This window comes from Colias croceus, chromosome 17 (assembly GCF_905220415.1).
Source record: "Colias croceus chromosome 17, ilColCroc2.1".
Classification (NCBI taxonomy): domain Eukaryota; kingdom Metazoa; phylum Arthropoda; class Insecta; order Lepidoptera; family Pieridae; genus Colias; species Colias croceus.
Genome location: NC_059553.1, coordinates 7,275,926 through 7,295,107, shown reverse-complemented (window position 1 = coordinate 7,295,107; position 19,182 = coordinate 7,275,926). Strand labels below are relative to the sequence as shown.

The 19,182-nt window shown below is 31.7% G+C and overlaps 2 protein-coding genes across 10 annotated transcripts in view; one reads left to right on the top strand and one right to left on the bottom strand.

Annotated features, from left to right (window-relative positions):
* Nucleotides 1–19,182, top strand: part of LOC123698832 (transmembrane protein 214) — a 196,704-nt gene that overhangs the window by 29,448 nt on the left and 148,074 nt on the right. The window lies entirely within an intron of this gene.
* The window catches only part of LOC123698829 (transient receptor potential cation channel trpm), a 225,688-nt gene that overhangs the window by 204,742 nt on the left and 1,764 nt on the right, over nt 1–19,182 (bottom strand). For 8 of the 9 annotated variants that reach the window (XM_045645592.1, XM_045645595.1, XM_045645593.1 and 5 more), the window contains exon 2: nt 4,871–4,948. The exons of the other annotated variant lie outside the window; for it this stretch is intronic. In XM_045645592.1, the coding sequence (XP_045501548.1) occupies nt 4,871–4,948 (78 nt within the window). The remainder of the gene's footprint in view (nt 1–4,870; nt 4,949–19,182) is intronic. 9 annotated transcript variants of the gene reach the window in all.

Sequence of the window (19,182 nt, the reverse complement as noted above, 5' to 3'; positions counted from 1 at the left end):
AAAGGCTTGTCATCACCCTAAACTCCTAAAGACTAACAAGAGCGGAGCAATGCAGGTGAAACCGCGGGGCACAGCCAATAATATTATAATATTAGTCACATTATTGAACTGCAATTGCATGTTACAATTATTACGACGTAAACATGCAAATCTGAGCATATTTTCTATGATAGAATTATTATCTTTTGAAAGATATCTTAGTCATTTTAACATAATATTATTATTATCTTTTGCCTATGTTCTTTATATTTTCTATGTTAATCTTATATCAAAAATAATATTATCTCTATCTAAATGCAATGCTCTATAATTTTAATTTGAGTACTAGCTATCAACGTTATTCTGCCTTACCTTAGAAGTATGAAAAAAAAGATGTTGGCCGATTCTCAAATCTAAACAATAGGCACTCAAAATCGAATCGGTCCAGCCGTTTTGAAGGTATATAGCTAACATTGCGATACGAGAATTTTTTATATGTAGGTATAGAGATTTAGTTTGTAATTATCCCTAAATACATATTGCAATCCAGTCCTCTCATTAAACATTAAATTAATTAACTTACATACACAACGTAGCTGTGACGTAGCTTGCTACTGCCTACAATAATTTATAGTCAAGCACTTTAGTTTTATCGTAAGTATCTTATCATTTCCATAAGCCTTCATTGATTTATTTTCCACAAGGTGAACAATGGATTTAATTATTTTATAAGTTTTAACATCGCCCCGGCTATGTTTACGTTTTCTTTCCATACGAACCTTCCTCGTACTATAAGGAATATCTGAATATTGAAATTGGTTCAGTCGTTCTCAAGTTTTGCGCTTAGCAACACATTTGGCGATTAATTTTTATTAATAATGAACGGCTTTACCCAAAAAACGAACTATTTATTACGTTTTTAAAGAATAAAAATGATAAAAAATATGTTACCATTTTAATCAATTAATTACAGTCTTCGATACGATATTTTATGGCATATTTATCAGCACGAATAACGGCGGCATCATTCACCAGCAAGCTTACAAACTTGCAAAACTAATCAACTTTTATCAACAGGCTCGAACATGATCCCGCATAAATTCAATCCCATAGATTTACGTAAGATATAGCCATCGCTGTTACAAGTGACAGGTTTGCTTTACATCTTATGGGCTCTCTACACAATGGGCAGCATTGGCCCAACAAATGATCGTCGATGTTTGAATAAACATTTGCCTTTGCTGTTCCATCAATAATGTGCGAGGAATATGTTTGTAAATAACCAACAGCGTCGATTCAAACGCTAAACGCTTCAAACTAAGTGGAGTGATATGATTAATTCTTTACAAACACATTCTCGATACACATCCTCGCATATTATTGGTGGTAAAGCACCCTTAGGCCAACTACACTATCGTGATTGCCTCTACTCGCCCAACGCTGCCCATTGTGAAGAGGGTCCATTATCCATCAATCCTTTGAGTACTGTAATCCCGTTTGAGGTAAACACGATAATTATTATTGACTGGATTATCCGTTATCTCTTATCAAGATGGGCTTAATCGCTAAAGATAGCGCCTAATTATTGACCACTAACTACTGTGTATGTTATTAGCAGTACCTGTAGTTTGCTTAACATCCTGCAATAGAATGATCAACGTTATCTATTAGAGATTGCAAATACGATATTTAGTAGGTAATATAATAAATTAGGATTAAAGCTTACATAATATATAGTCATAACCAAAACTCAAAAGTATGTACCCATTAAGTATTAGGTTTTTAAATGAGAAAGCTCACCAAGAATATTTTTACAATAGTTCGGATAACCTTTATTTTTCTTATTTTTTAATAAATATATTTATTTTTAATACAAACTGCCTAAATAAAAATATACCTAGATATAAACCAGTATTTACGCTTTTAATTAGTGTTGGAATACAAAATTTCAGCGAAACCCTTTCAACTTTTATAATACCTATTAAGAAAATTGTCGAATGTATTACTTATCCAAGATTATTTGGGTTGTAGGCTCAAGGGACTAAAACAGTATCATATATTCAAACGAAGGCCTTGAGATGTCTATTAAATTTTCACAATTTCACGCTTGTCTGTTGATTTAATTAACAGGTATCACATACATGCCAACACAGACCGCGCTAAACAACCCACAAATTGTCACACTTTGATACTTTTAGTTGACAATACATTTAATTTGTGATAGAATAAACTATATTATTATCTAATAGATTTTCGCCCGCATTTTCAAAGAAAAACCCGCATAGTTCCCGTTCCCGTGGAACTTGCGGGATAAAAAGTAGTCTATGTCTTTTTCTGGGTTTTCAGCCACCTACATACCAAATTACATTCTAATCCGTTCAGTAGTATTTGCGAAAGATTAACAAACATCCATCCTCACATACTTTCGCATTTATAATATGAGTAGGAATTAGGATATTCTGTGGAACAATAGTTAACGAGAGATGGTCTCGATTCCAGATTGTCACGAAGAAAAAAAGATGTCTTAGTCCAGGAGAGTCCTGCCTAAAGTTGATCATTTACTTGTCTCTAAAGAAAATCGACCAGTAAAACAGATGGGTAATATACCCAAAAGTACAAGTTAAATATTTCCCAAGCCAAAAGCTCCTAAAACTAAGACCATTGTAAGAAATAGTTCACAAGGACGATGAGAATTGGTTTTCAAGTTGAAATATCGAACACTGCAGAATGCAGATGTTACTAATTGCCATCCAAAATTCTATCGGAAAAATTTTATTTCCAATAGGACTGTCGTTTATGTAGGACAGATCTTTTACATGAATACAGGGTGTCCCAAAAAATATATTATAACTTCCAAACAACGAACTTGTAAAATATACCTATGTGATGCAGCTTGCCCAAGGACTGCTTTTTAATTTTTTCTATAATTGATTTTGAATATAATGTCATAACATAATTATTTTTTCAAAAATATATAAAACAAAGATCGCCAAAAATATCGCATGCATTAAGATAGCTAGGCTTCGAAATCTATGTGATGCAGCTTCAGCTTGCCCAAGGACTGCTATTTAGTTTTTTCTTTATCATGATTGATTTTCAATATTATGTCATAACATATTTTTTCAAAAATATAAAACATTGATCACAAAAAATATCGCATGCACAGATAGCTAGGCTTAAATATATAACGAAAATTATACAATATGTTAAACATAATTTATTGATCATTAATGATTCGTTAATGAAATGAAAGGAGAAATTATTTTATTTTGTTCCTGGCATTTCTTCAATGCGCTGAATAAGTAGATAGTAATATTCCAAAGCCTGCTATTAGTTGTGTCAAACATATCGGAAAACACCTAAATATAAGCATCCTTACCGTACCTATACCTTCATTTGGCAACAATTGCGATACATAGATGAACACATTAAATACAAGTGATAACTGCGTTGAAAACAACCGACTTCAAAGTTGCACTTGCAAAATTTACAAATACCTACAGACAAAAATGCTCATAAAATAAAAACTACTGGGCCTATCCGAATAAAATTTTTATGGGACCAATTCGACACCATCCCGCATCGAACAAAAAAACAATCACGTAAATCGGTTCAGAAACCTCGGAGAAATCGGTGTACATACATAAAAAAAAAAAAACATACCGGCCGAATTGATAACCTCCTCCTTTTTTTTGAAGTCGGTTAAAAAGATTAAAATTAAATTACATCAATCAATATCAATCCAAGACACTGAAACCCAACCGCTCGTAAAACAGTATATACTAAACACATAATATCGTGTTTCAATAGTTGTATCTTTCCATTAGACTAGACGGTCCATAAAAATAGATTTTACAACACTTGCAATGTGAAATAAAACTAAATAAATAACCTAGTCCAAGAGTTGGAGTGCATTCATGTATATTTAACACATACTTTCATGAATACAGACCAGATTTTAAATGTAGCTCGTGTCTTTGCCAATTTATTATTCCGTTTTAATAGAAAATATGAATAGTTTTTATCTAGTTATCTTTCAAAGAACTTTTCATCTTTGCTGCATTTCGCAATGTATTTTTATAGAGCGAAACACTGAATATGTATACATAATGATGTCATATTTAGTGCTTCGCTCTTAAATTATATATGATACTTAGGTACTATTATATTCGTCCATGGACGGTCCACGATAGTTGTCGCTTACCATTAGCTTATCCACTAAACTCCTTGCACTGTCTTTGGTAAAAAAATGCTACTTAATAATAATAGCAGTCAGCAGTATCATCTACCTCAGGTACAGTCTGCCAAACTGTGTCTCAAATACCTAAACAGGGCGATTCGTCCTGAACAACATTCCCCACACGGCCTGCTAACGAAGGCCGTGTGTGAGAGGATCCCTGCTGCTGCTGAGTATCATCTACCTATAGCAGCATCTATAGATTCCTACAAAATAAATTTTGAAACACTCAAACTCAAAATCATTCCATCAATTAACGAAAAAGGGCTCAAACAGAAAAACACAAGCATCCAGACACCGGTTTTACACTCAAATTTTGAAAACAAAAAAAAGCATACCATAAAACAAGCATTCCATATCATAATAATGGTATATACAATGATAATGATAAATGTCGATAATGAAATTGACGTAATGATATTTAAACATATAAATGATGCGATAAAATTGACATAATGATATATAAACATGATATTGATAGAGAAAAATCGCATAATGACATGTTACCACAATAATTATGCGGTAAAAATGACATAAGGATATATATAAACATGATAATGATACAGGAAAATTGGCATAATGATGTATAATCGTAGTAATGATGCAGGAAAATTCACATAATTCCATGAACCATGCCCCAATCGAGCTACTGACTTTCTTTTTGTCATCGATGATCGGCATGGACAGCGTCAGCATCGCCAGTCCCAATTTTTTGAGACCACTTTGCACATCCTGTTGAATGCATAAAATAATAAATAAAAATAAAATCATATTAAAGTAGCAAAGAAAAGATACATATTATATGAAATATAATTAAGAATGGAAAAAGAACTAACAGAACTAATAGGTATATAAGCAATTGTTAATCATTAAATAAATATCATTAAGATCATCAGTTACATAATGAAATTGATTACAAAAAAGTGTATGTGTAGTTTTTATTATTATATTAAAACTATATTTAGAGTTCAACATTACAGTTCTTAAAGAGTTCTACAATAAATAAATAAAATATTTGATGCAAGTAAAGTGTCCGAATCAATACGAACCTAACCACAAACCACGTTTAAAATATAAAATTCTGCAACTACATCATTCATCATTTCAACACTCATATATCATAGTGTTAGAAAACTCAGCTACTCAGAGAAAGTTAACGGAAACCCTGACTTCAGATACAACTAATAAATTCTCTCACATGACGTTATATTGCATTTTATTTTTAAGATTTTCTAATTTATTATTATGAAAGAATTCTAGTACTGTTAATATATTAATTAAAATTATCTAATTTAAGTATTATATAAAAACTCTGCAAGCAGTTACCGACCTAATATTCTAAATAACCGACATACTAATAACAAATGAACTAGGTACATAATATGTAGCTATGTAGCAAAATAATAATAACATAAATTTAAATTAAGAAAAGTGTGCATCCTAACTTACCAATTTTAAATTTAGTGTATAAATATTTACACTACCTATAGGTATTATAATTATATAGCTACCTATTAAAACTAAGTGTAACAATTAAAGATTTTAATATACCTGCTACATGCACTTAAAATCTCGTGTAGAAAGTAGATTATATTAATAAAAAAAAAACTCTACAAAAGTAGAGTATAAATATTTTGTTCAAATAAATAGATAGGGCAACATGTCAATGAAACTCCTTAAATATAGAGATTACTGCCAGTCTCTATACCTACAATATATAAATATATGTATACTGGTTGAGACGCAATGCAGAGAAACAAATTCTTTTTCGGCAACACGTAGGACAGGGCTTTAAGGCTGAATGCAAATGTGTCTGGAGACCTTCTTTCCACGCTCATATCTTGGCCAATTGTCTTCATTACTATATTAGAGGTTAAAGTATAAGAAAATTATTACAATAATCCAAAAACACTATTTAACTGGAAATAGGTCATCAATGCGTAATTCCTTCCAAGTTCATTTCAGTTATACTAAATGTATTATGTTCTACTAGCTTCCGCCTGCGACTCCGTCCGCGCGGAAAAATTAAAAATTTTTTCTACGTATTTTTCACAGACAGACAGACAAAAATTTTGTTAATCACATGTATGGGTTTGGTATCGATCCAGTAACACCCCCTGCTATTTATATTTTCAATATTTTCAATGTACAGAATTGACCCTTCTACAGATTTATTATATATGTATAGATTCCACCACAATTCGAAAGCCTATTCATAATAAACAACTTATGCTAATCAAAAACGTCCGCTTTGAACGTTTTAATTGTACAAACATCACAGGTAAAGGACCTAACTAAAACAAAGACCCACACAGTTTACAAACCCATGTATAAGGCTGGTTGCAGAGCTTGACCGACCATCAGTGCGTACGTCAGTTGCGCTTGTCATATGTATGGAAATTCATAAAACCGTTCATAGCTAGACCGACCATACGCACGCGTATAATTGTCATGCGCATTAGTGTCATAGTCATACAATTGTTGATGCGTATCGTCAGGACCAAGAAGCTTATATCTAATACACTGGAGATTGCACTATGATCATTAACTTGTAACAAGAAAATATGACCTAGAATGACGTCAGTCATGTTTTTTGTCTCTTTCTGTTGAGTGACCACGCTGGTTTGTAAATTCAGGATTTTTCAAAATAGAAAAAACTAAAAATCATGGTCTATAAATAATAACGACATAGGTATATTTTTAACAGTATTTATATTATAATATTATGGTCATACTTTATAGGTACATACAATTTTAATTGGTATAGAATGATAGTTTTAAAAAACTTTTGGCTACAAAGCTTGGATATGAACCGATATATAGCATTAACATCCTTTGTAAATAGAGGAAAGTTGTGTTTTGCATCAGATGCTGTTTACCAAATTGTAAGCTACTCAGATCTTCTTTTTAAACGCGTTGCTTCGACTGGTCAATTTCAAGCCAAAATCATCAAAGAAAAACTGTTTAGCTGCCTTGCACAAATTTCAGCTAACTTTACAATGTTTATTTTTCAAAAGGTATTTTTTTCTGGGTCGTAATCCTCAGTAACCTTGATGGGCACATATATTTCTTTTTATTTTACTTTTTGGAAAGCTGAAATACGTAAAACAAAAAAATATAAGGTAAGTTAAAAAACTATAAAGGAGAATGACCACGGGTGGTATCGGTAAAATTTTAGTTGTGCCACGTATTCGTGATATTGTTAATTCCTATTTTTATTTATAATGGTCATATGTATCAATATTAAGTCTTAATTATACCGGATAAATTGAAATAATAGTAAAAGTTATTCTTTTGAAACATGTATGACCACGTATGGAATCGGTAAAATACTACTTGTGTCACGTGTTCGTGATATTGTTAATTCCTATTTGTATTTATAATGATCATATTTATCACTATTAAGTCGTAATTATACCGAATAAATAGAAATAAAAGTAAAAGTTTTTGTTTTGACACATATATCTATCTCTCTTGCAAGCGTCCTGCGTCATATCTCATAGTTGAATGAATGTGTTCGACGCATTGTTCGACGTTATTTATTTTGAAATAATGTTTATTACGATTTACTTTTCACATTTATCTTGTAAATTAAAATATTACCTATGTAATAAATGTAAAACTTAACGTTCATCGTTAGTTAAAACTCGATAAAGTATTTTTTTGAAGCGTTGAATAAAACTTTTGTTTTATTTTTATTGTCGTGAACTGCGGCTTATTTACATAAAAACTTTAATCGTTTCTAAAAGTACTAACATCAAGCTTCAAATTGAGCTATATTTCATCTTGACACAATAAGTTTGATTGCGATACCAAGTGCCATAGTCACTTGGGCAATCTCCTTTCAATGTAAAAACGAACAATCTTATAACTACATGTGAGTGCAACACCGATGTCGTGTGTTGTTTCATTACTAGTAACAATCTTTAAAATGGTGTTCTAAATTTTCATCATAATATTGTTATTACAATATATTCTCCTCGCTATCCATAAAAACTCGTCATCATGGTTACCTTACTTGTTAAATTTGTTTATTGAAAACTTGTTGAAAAATGATAAAGTATTGGGGAAATAACAAATTTAACATGACTGCTTACTAAAATGATGCTAAATTAGACAATTTTTGCCATTGAAATGATTCTAAACAGGTAAATGCAGGAGTATTGAGGAATATTGTAAATAACGTAAATATACACTTGCCTGTGAAATTCTATGCCAGAATTTGGTATCCAAACACTTCTGCAATTTTGCACAATACAATGCATTCATTATATTCGGAAAATATTCATTAAATAAGCAACAATATTAACTTAAATATTCGAAGCGACGCAATTTTTTTGACACACATGCCATATTGACAAAGTGAGAGTTGCTACAATTTTATTATGGTGACTACCCATAATCAGGGAGTATCGCTTTTTAATAATTGGTTCAGATACTTATTTTATTTAGCATAAATAATAATTGTCTCATCCAACAATGCTTCTGAATGACGTTTTTGGCAATTTATCAACAAACTCATGTACAAAAACTAACCTTTTGCACAGAATATTACAGCATACATAGTAGCCTTGGGAAAACTTCGTATTAACAGTGGCAATACCAAGTTAGGTGTGAAAGTGATAAAAAACATGAACTGGGCAATATTTTCTTGTTACACGTCAATGCTCATACCGAAATCTCCAGTGTATTAGATATAAGCTTCTTGGTCAGGACCGACGCGACGGTACGCACTGACGGTCGGTCAAGCTCTGCAACCAGCCTAAACATTTGATAGCAGACGCGTGCTACGTACACCTGTGCTTTTAATCAATATTAAGACTGGTACCATGTTACTTTACTAATAACAAACATAAACTTTTAACCCATTGAGCCCAAAGCGGCCCAGACACAATAGATTTTCTATTGTGGTTCCGGGGCCTGAGTTATTTAAGAATATAAAAAATTCGATCACAAAGTAGGAAGCCGAGAGGTCAAAGTGTTTCCACGGAATGGCGAAAGACGCGGGTTCGAATCCCGCCTCGTGATCGAATTTTTCATAAAACCAATTTTAAAGCATTTGAATGCTATAAATTACTAAATATCAAATAAAAAACATGTTAAGTTAACGGATAGGGAAAATACGAGTTGCACCATTTGACAATTTTATAGGCGACGTCATAATTATTATTACTATAACCTCAAACACCGGTTTAAGTTATAACTGTCAGAAACGTCAAGTATAGAAAAAGATTTCAATTCACTTGCAACTCTGATAACTTTACTATGTTAAAAGTACTTGGTGTAACACATTATTATTAGCAATAACGGTTATGTTATTGTTAAATTTGACATTAATCTTAACTTTAACTTCTATTATAGTGTAACCAAACCTAATTGTTGTAACTACTATAAAACAACTATGTATATAAATGAATACCTACACTATATTGCATTGAAATTCAATTTATAATCAAGTTATTATAAATAGAATGCCGAATTGCAAATAACGATTAGAAGCAGATGTAAATGCATCTGTCCCATACATTGACTTCAAGGATTATAAATTATTACTAGCACTGGAACGTGTATGTTTATTAAAATACAATATTGTAATGCTTTAATTATTTATTAGTTTGAACAATAGTGTGCTTTGTATTACGGTGCATTTATATCAAACGAACATAGATCAAGAGCATTCTTTTGTGATCTTTTAGTGTAAACGAAAACCCGTATTCAGTGTTGTTCAGTATTAGAACATTGCAATAGAATATTTTCAAATGCACTAAGAACAACGAAAGAATGCTCTACGCCTGTTTACACTAAAATAAATTGGCATAGTGGGGTTAGAATGAGCTCGTTTGATCTAAATGCACCGTTATGTATTAGGTAGTAAGAAAATATTAAACTGACTCTACTACTAACTACATATTAGGCAAATTAAATTGTAGTAGGTATGTTTGATTAAAACACACTTTTGCACTTACTTGTTTGAACAATATTTTTCTTAGTAGTATGTCTGTCCTGATAACAAAGAATGCAGTAATCGACATTTTTGGGATTTTTACTTTTTGCAAGAAATGGGATCCCAAGGGGTTTATTAACATGAAAAATAATTTCATAAAAAAAGTACCCGGAAGTATGTTTTTTAGCTAACGATTTTTGCAGTACTTACATGAAAACTATATCAATGATAAGAAAAAGCGCCGTATTAAACATGTGCTAAAAAATAATGCAGTTCTTGTTAAGATACCCTAAAACAAAGTGCAGTAATAGCCATTACTGTAGAATTTTATTCTAGTGTCTGTAGACCAATTGCTACGTCAAAACGCAGTTCTCCACATTACTGCATTTGTGTGTAGTAAAAGCACAGGTAAAATTTCGCGAGATCGTAACCGTACGATACAGTGCTGCGTTTTGTTGAAGCAAATCTCTGCGTCGTCGTCGTTCGGTGAAGTGAGACTTGCGGCACGTGTGCTGCTCCTGCGCGCTGTTTTTTTTTAAGTCATGTACATGTCAGTTTAACTGATGTTAAAATAAATGTTGTTTTAATAAAACTTAATTTTCTTCTACAAATCCGCAGTAGGTTTCAACCGTAGAGCATTTTTTTTAAATCTGTGTAAAAGTGAGAAGATATTATGTGTACATCTACTTAGCCCCGGACATTAAAAACCTGTATCAAATACTAAAAAATAACGCAGTAATCAACATGCGCTAGAACATAATGCAGTAATGAGCGCAAGTACTGTATTTAGACTTAGTGTCCTGTGATTTTCACATGGCCTGATGCTAAACCTCAACGCAATAATACGCATTATTAATGGATATACTAATTTATGAAATATAAGATAATTATCTTTGTAAAGCTTGTATTTTTTCCAATTTTATTAATAGATTTCAAGGGCTATAAAATATAAACATCTTCCTCAAATATGTAAAAATGTCTTTCCCGCGTTTATCTCAAAACCGCCATTTTGCGATTACTGCATTCTTAGTTATCGCGGCAGATGTATTAGTAAGAAATTATTAAACTAAATCTACTACTAATTACTACTAACTATCCCGAATATAGAATAATTTTACCTTCGCTTGAGATTTAACTTGTTGCAAATTATAAGCGACTAAATTTCACATACGAACACTTGAGTGAAACCTCATAACTCATATGCCTAGAAGATATTACAATGCCAGAGGCTATGCGCAAACAGGAGCACTTTATTCCCTCGTGTTAATGGGAAGAAAAGATCATAAGATATGTCATGATGTAAAAGACAGAATGCTTGCCTTTACCTAAAGAATTAGGAATGTTTGATACGATAGATTCGAGTTTTCCCAGCACATTGTGAAAGTAATATCTTGTATAATTTATATTAAAACTAATCAGTAATTGGTTTTACATTAATTTATGTTTTAGGCCTGAACACATATCAAGATTTATTTGTTTACTTAAAAACTCAAATATAGAGAAGAATTTGAAAATGAGCTCTACTTAGATTATATCTTCGCCTGTCTAAATACTCGTGTGGATACTTGGACATTTATCTAGTTTATTCATTTATGTATTTATTTATTTTTGGGACATCGAAATAATGTATCAATTAGCATTCAATATAATTACACAAGCGATAAGTATGCGGTAACTGTAGTTTGTTTTAATATCGGTGTGCATTGCAATATCCATATTCATGTGAGCGAAATTCAGTTGAATGATTAATTAATTGCTTTGAACGTTTGTGCAAAAGTAAAAAGAACTATTATATTTGCAAATTTATGAATCAATAAATTTATATGAACACTAATTTCGCGCGCGGCTTCGTCCGCTTTGTAGAAAACATAAAAAAGTATAAAATATAAACCTCAAGAACCACTTTTATAAAAACTAATCAAAATCCGTTGCGTGGTTTTAAAGATACACGTATACATAGGAACAAACTACATGGGAACGAACAGACAGATCACTAAGACTTTATTTTATACTATGTGATGTACTTATAGTATTATTATTAGTAGTATTATTGGAAACGACAAGATTATTATAGAGAAACACATATTATATTGAAAACAAAAAGGCAATACTAACTTTTAAATGGGAGTATTCCCAATAGAAGCTAAAGTAAATACAATTTTTTGGTTAGAACACAGTTCAATATCATTTCTTTGAAAAATAAATTTCGTGTTTCAGAGTACAGAAATCCAATTACACTTTGACATGGTACAGGATTTGTGACATAACAAACTATTGGGTTTCGAAAAAATAGCCAGAAAGTATTTTTTTTCGTCTCATTTTACACTCATATAATGAAGTGTTTAGTAATTAGTTATATAGCCTAGCCTTAAGCCTAACTAATTAATTAAATTTGATGCTAAATGTTAAAATTCACTTTATTTATGTATAAAATGACTGACCTGTTGGCTTGGTTGGTAGTGGCCCTGCCTTCCAAGCTAGAGGTCGTGGCTTCGATTCCCACCCGGGGCAAATATTTGTGTGATGAATGTAGATATTTGCTCTGTGTCTGGGTGTTAATTATCTAAATAAGTATTTATTTAAAATTATATATGTATGTTTATCAGCCATCTGCAGGTTTCCATAACACAAGCGAAAGCTTAATATGGGATCAGATCGTGCCGTATGTGAATATTGTCCTGAAATATTTTTAAATTATTGCTTAATTTACAAAATAGCTAATTAACAATATTAATCCCTTTAGGCAACAACACCGAATATAAATAATAATAAAATATAACAAATAATGCAATTCTGCCATAAAAAGTTTCCCTCCTGCAATTACCTCTCTCCCTTTAATTATACTTATTAAACTTATAAATTAAAACTTTAGAGATATCATATGTATTAACTTAAAACTTAAAGGGCTCTTTTAGTAATTAATGTTCTTAAAGGGTCACAGTTAGCGTTAACTTTAATTATGCTTCGTTGCGCCTAAACATAAAAGCAAACCATATAAAGAGCTAATAATAAAATGATACATGTTATAAAATATTTTTAGTAACAAACGAAACAAAAGTATATACAAAAACACTGTATTGTTTTCAGACCGCACAACGCACGTTTTTATACTACCATAAATAATTTAGAAAACTGTTGCATTGTCGCATATTTACTATCAAATAAAATTCCACCGCAGAGTGAAATATAAAGCGTTAGATAAACACCACAGTAAATAGAATATGAAGAGTATAGTAACTAAGCCTTTTCGGTAAAATTATAACTAATACCCCTGGTAAAATAATTACCTACGATACGAAGCAATAGAGTGTAATACTTTGTAGGTATTTAACTTGTCAATATCATATTTACGTGATACACTGAAACGTTTTCGCCTAACGTTTCGTTTCGCTTTTTGACTATTCAATGCCCTATGGCACTGCCAACACTTCGACGATTGCTTACAAGACTCGTCGATGCGCATTGTGTGAGTCAGCCGTTTCGAACGTTTAGTAGTTTCCTTACCGTTTTAATATTATATTTACATGGAAATACAAAGCTCTTAGACTTCGATTGGCATTTATTAAATTTCAACGTCGGAAGTAGTCTGTTGTCACTTACCACTTCGAAACTCCAATAGTTGTGAATCTTTGCGAGAATATCAAAGTTGTTCCGAGCGATTATTTACGGTTTCGGGTCCTGAGTTTTGTAATAAATAATGTTTCACGGAAGTTATGTAACCAGCAACTGATAGTGAACTTTATTTATTTATTTATTTATTTTAATTCTTTATTTAACACACACATAGGTACAGAAGATAAGAGAAAAACATATAGATAGGTACACATGTTAAATAGGCGGCCTTATCGCTTTCAAGCGATCTCTTCCAGGCAACCTTTGGATAGGATTAGATTTAAGCAATAGAATGAGATAGGTGGTGTTTAAGTTAAATTAAATTAAAAAGACAACAGACAAAAAAAATGATATAGGTAGAAATAATGACAGAGAAAAAAAAATAATTAAAAATAAATATAATTTAAAGTGATATACATATTACATATGTAATACATTATAATAATACGAAAATAATTACTATAATACACATACATATACATATATTCTATTATATACACATACATATATTCATACATACATACATACATATACTTTAATATTATTTTATGTATGAATGAGTGTAAGTAGGGCAGTTCCCTAAATTTGTACATGACTATATCTTAGAAAATTGGAGAGCTAATAACCCTATCTACGTAAAATAAAGTTATTAACAATTTCATACGAAATAAGACTTTGGTCATAAACTATTAAATTGTTTATGTACTTTTACTACTATGTACTAAATTAGGTACATCCTAATTTAATATCTTATCTGACTAATATTAATCTGTTTTATGAAATTCCTAAAACAAAATACAGTTTATTACTTTTTCGATTAATTCAGTAACTTAGTCAATATGCTTCCACCGATCTCACGTTTATTTCTCTACAACATGGAACATAGCAAGTCGATATACTTAGAAACTATACCCATTTGTACATAATAAATTGGATGTAGCCCTGAATATCGAAGCATGTGGGTTACCAGATGTAAAACATCGTTTAGTCCCATCGGATCTTTGGTGTATATTTGTATAATACATGAACTCGAATCGTGCATACCAATGTATGGTTACTAGCAATAATCCATACTAATATATATTCAGGAGAATTTGCTTGTTTGCTCGCTTGAATGCGTTTATCTCAGGAACTACTGGACTTGAAAAATTCTATATATTATTACGGTTAGTTCTAAGACCAATAGGCCAAAAGACTAAAGAGCAATGCGGGTAAAACCGCAGAGCACAGCTACATTCGTCGTGCAAGTTGCAGAAAATATACAGTAACTCCTTGAAATAAATAAGATAAATGTTTGTATATTTTGGATATAGGTATGTATTAAATAAAGAAATTACTGGTGTTTTTCAAACTCGAAGTACATCTAATGTCAAAGAGAACCACTATCTAGTATTAGTGCATCTTGCTTTTAATCCCGTGGTTACTAACTCTGATGTCTTGCACAACTCTCTGAAATCCTTTAACTGGATTAAGAAATCCATCTTGACGACAAAAGCCAGCTTCGACTAAAATAGCAAGCCAACCTATCAAAACACCGAGATAGTTTGGCAAGTATCGTATATTTATTCAAATTAAAAGCAAACCGGTTGCCTGGAAGAGATCATTGCTAAGTGATAAGGCCACCTAATAAACTATAGGTGTAAAATTGTAATAACATTTCGATTACGCGTAAGTAGTTATATTGAAGAGTTTAATAAATAACTCCTTCACTATTTATGTTAATCTTATCTATAACGCCAAAATCTATTTGATCTATCCTTATCTATGCGCGACAAGGCCATTTATCCGAGTTAATGAGATTATAAGCGAGATATGAGTAAAGACACCCATTATGATAAAGTGTGACAAGATTAAATTTAAGATTAAAGAACAAAATTGTTTGTAGATTACTCTTTCTCTTTAAACGCATTTGATAAAATCTTGACCTGCATGAAACATATTACGCTGGGGATGTATTATGACCTCTTATTTCTAGACAGTTTATCAAAAAAACACATTTGAAATAAACATATCGCACGCCTCACGAGGGTAGAGCCAATCCATACTAATATTATAAATGCGAAAGTAACTCTGTCTGTCTGTCTGTCTGTTACTCAATCACGCTTTAACTACTGAACAAATTTGCATGAAATTTGGTATAGAGATATTTTGATACCCGAGGAAGGACATAGGATAGATTTTATCCCGGAAATCCCACGGGAACGGGAACTATGCAGGTTTTTCTTTGACTGCGCGGGCGATGCCGCGGGAGGAAAGCTAGTACCAAATAAACTGGCAATTCCTTGCGCAAAATATTTTCCTATCTCTACCCTTGTGGCTAAAATTTGCGATTTCAGACTAATCAAATTAATGTAAGATAAGGTAAGGCATTGAAGCTCTTTATATGAGTCTGTCTTTATTATTATCAACAGACTTTTGGAAAATTTAGTATTAAAGTCACAATTCAAAGGAGGTTATACAGGACCTGGATAAATTATCACGGCACTAGAGAAACTGATACCATTAGATAGGTCTTTATTGCTTTTTCGGCCTTCTAAATTATTGTAGGATAGGTTGAACCAAGATTGCTATCAATTTTATTGGTGTTCTGCTTCTACTTCGTGTTAACATAGATTTTTTTCGTATTTTATCCAACGTATAAAAGTGAAGTCCCATGTCCCCTAGTGGGGTAAGCGGCAGATGCATTATACATCTGTTTCACTGATCGGTGTTCTTTAGGGACAAGTAGGTGATCAGCCTTCCTATACAACGTATACACTGTGATAAATAAAATATGATTGTACTATCCAGAATATACCTATTATAATATTATCTGTGGCACTGTATTATTAATATTCTCTCTCTTTGTTACATTGTTTCTTATTCCACAACAGATATTCACTATAAATCACGAGTAAGAAATAATAAGCTGACGCCACGCATTCGCGGATTGCTTTATCAATTTTACCAAGATATAAATAATTCTGATCTTGAAGTGTTCGTGTTGAATGGCCTATTTTCATAAGGAGCAATGTGTGTATTTAGTTTATGGTGATCACTGATCGTGCGAACTATCTAAAACGATATATTTTTTGCGATTATTACTGCAACACACAGCACAGATGTTGTGGGATTATTGGAAGTAATTCATTGTTATCCAAATTTTCTTCATAATAAAATACTTAGTAATATAACTAAGAAAACAGTCAAATATCCATCGATCTATATCATAAAATATAACCACATCCAAACTTACAAACGCAAAGATTGTTCTTGTATTTAGGAATAAAAAGTGTACACAAAATTTAAGGCCCTAAGGCCCACGAATTACCTATACAATTTATTTTAAAATCGACTATTAATTCCAAAGTCCCTTTTTAACTAAACTCAAAGGAATTTCAGAACAATACATGAAAATGAAAGTATTTGTTGGAATATACATTCGTATATTATTAATAATAAATGTCCATTAAAAATTAACTTTAATATATAGTAACAGTTGTCCTCTAATAGAGGCCAAATAGACAAGCGAAAAGCCACATGGAAGCCAATTAAACAAGAAAGTTCGTAGAAACGTATCATCAAAACGTACAACGACCCAAATAATTTCTTATAATTGTACTATTATTGTCCTGATATTTAATATCAAGTGTAATTACTTTCCCATGAAAACAGCTGAAAGTAATCAAGAAAATCTATTTTTTTTTTTTATTCAATGCTTTTAAAATAATGAATTCGCAACGCAGATCTACTCCGTCGTTTCATTTTTGTCGTTTCAAAATAATGATAGGTACCATCTATGATATATAAAAAAGCTAGATACGTTACCCGCTCTCCATTTTGGCAAGAAAAAACTCAGCTAAGTGCCCGAGTTTCACTTAGTCACGCACCATTCAGCGTCGTGGCTGGACGTTCTTTTTATATTTTAATCGGCAGTTGTTATTACGAAGTACACGAGTGAGACATGTATTATGTCTCGTGCGTGAGAGTGAAAGAGAGAACAACTGTATTGGTGATAATGCGTTAGTAAGTAGCTATGTATTAATTACGCTGTTTTTTAGTGCAATGATGTTGGCGTATGCCGCGTCTACTAGTATAAATAGGTCATAGGGTACCATCATTTCTTTTGAAATGCATAATTTACACATATGTAGGTAGGAGCATACATAAATTTGGCTCCAAACTATATAGGTATGTACCTCATTCATTAATTTAGGATATGTATATTTTAAAAAGATAGAGTCCATTGTGGAATCTTGTTGTGTTCTTAAATAAATATCATTATTATAAAATTATTAATTATGCTTAAAAACGAACGTATTTTCAATCAATTTCTAACACTTGTTTTTATTGGAAATTCAATAACATCTCTATATATTGTATTTATATAAAACTAGCGGCCCGTCCCGGCTTCGCACGGGCATTAAACATTACATTTAGATTTGTTAATTTTACTAAACGAATTATTATCAAGCGTAAATTCCGCACACGTCCATCACGTAGGTAGCCGACCGCGCGAGTAAGCCGCGCGGCAAGTTTATTTCGTGATCTTAACCCCCCTCCCGTACCCCTGCCCGAGTGACGCTTACAACGCATAGCTAGCCGAATACAGTTTATTTTTTAATTTTTTTTTAACTCGTGATATCTTTTGATTGGATTGTCAGAATCGAATAATTCAAAAAGTAATATAAAGATATTGAAGCAGTCTTAAATAATACATCGTTTATTTTGATAAGGGTTAATACCAAGGTACAAATAAAGAGCTTTTTGTAGCGGTGGTATTTTAATTTCTTTTTTTCAATAAAAAAACGCTTATTGTGACATGACTGTAATAGTTAGAGATATGCTGCCGCTGATTTTTTGTAGATAATGGTGTGTTCTAAAAAAATGTAGTATATCATTTTGTTCTATCATCAATAGTTTTCGCAGCGCACGCGATGTAAGGTAGTTTTTTGATATTTTTTTCACACCTTGGATTACGTTATCGTAATTTTAGTAAGGATGCCTATTTTTTTTGAAAATAAAATATAGCCTATGTCACTCAGAAATGATGTAGCTTTCCAACAGTGAAAGAATTTTTCAAATCTGCCAAGTAGTTTCGGAGCCTATTCAATTCATACAAACAAACAAACAAAAAATCAAACCTTTCCTCTTTATAATATTTGTATAGACTAATTTAAACACGGCTCTACCATATGTACGCTCTATTACGAGAATCAAATTCAACTTAATCTATTGATGCAAACCAATCTATTCTACCTACAGTTGACATCGTATTAGCATAGTATAAAGAGAACTTATAGTACAGTATTAGCGAACAATCCATACTAATATTATAAATGCGAAAGTAACTCTGTCTGTCTGTCTGTTACTCAATCACGCCTAAACTACTGAACCAATTTTCATGAAATTTGGTATGGAGATATTTTGA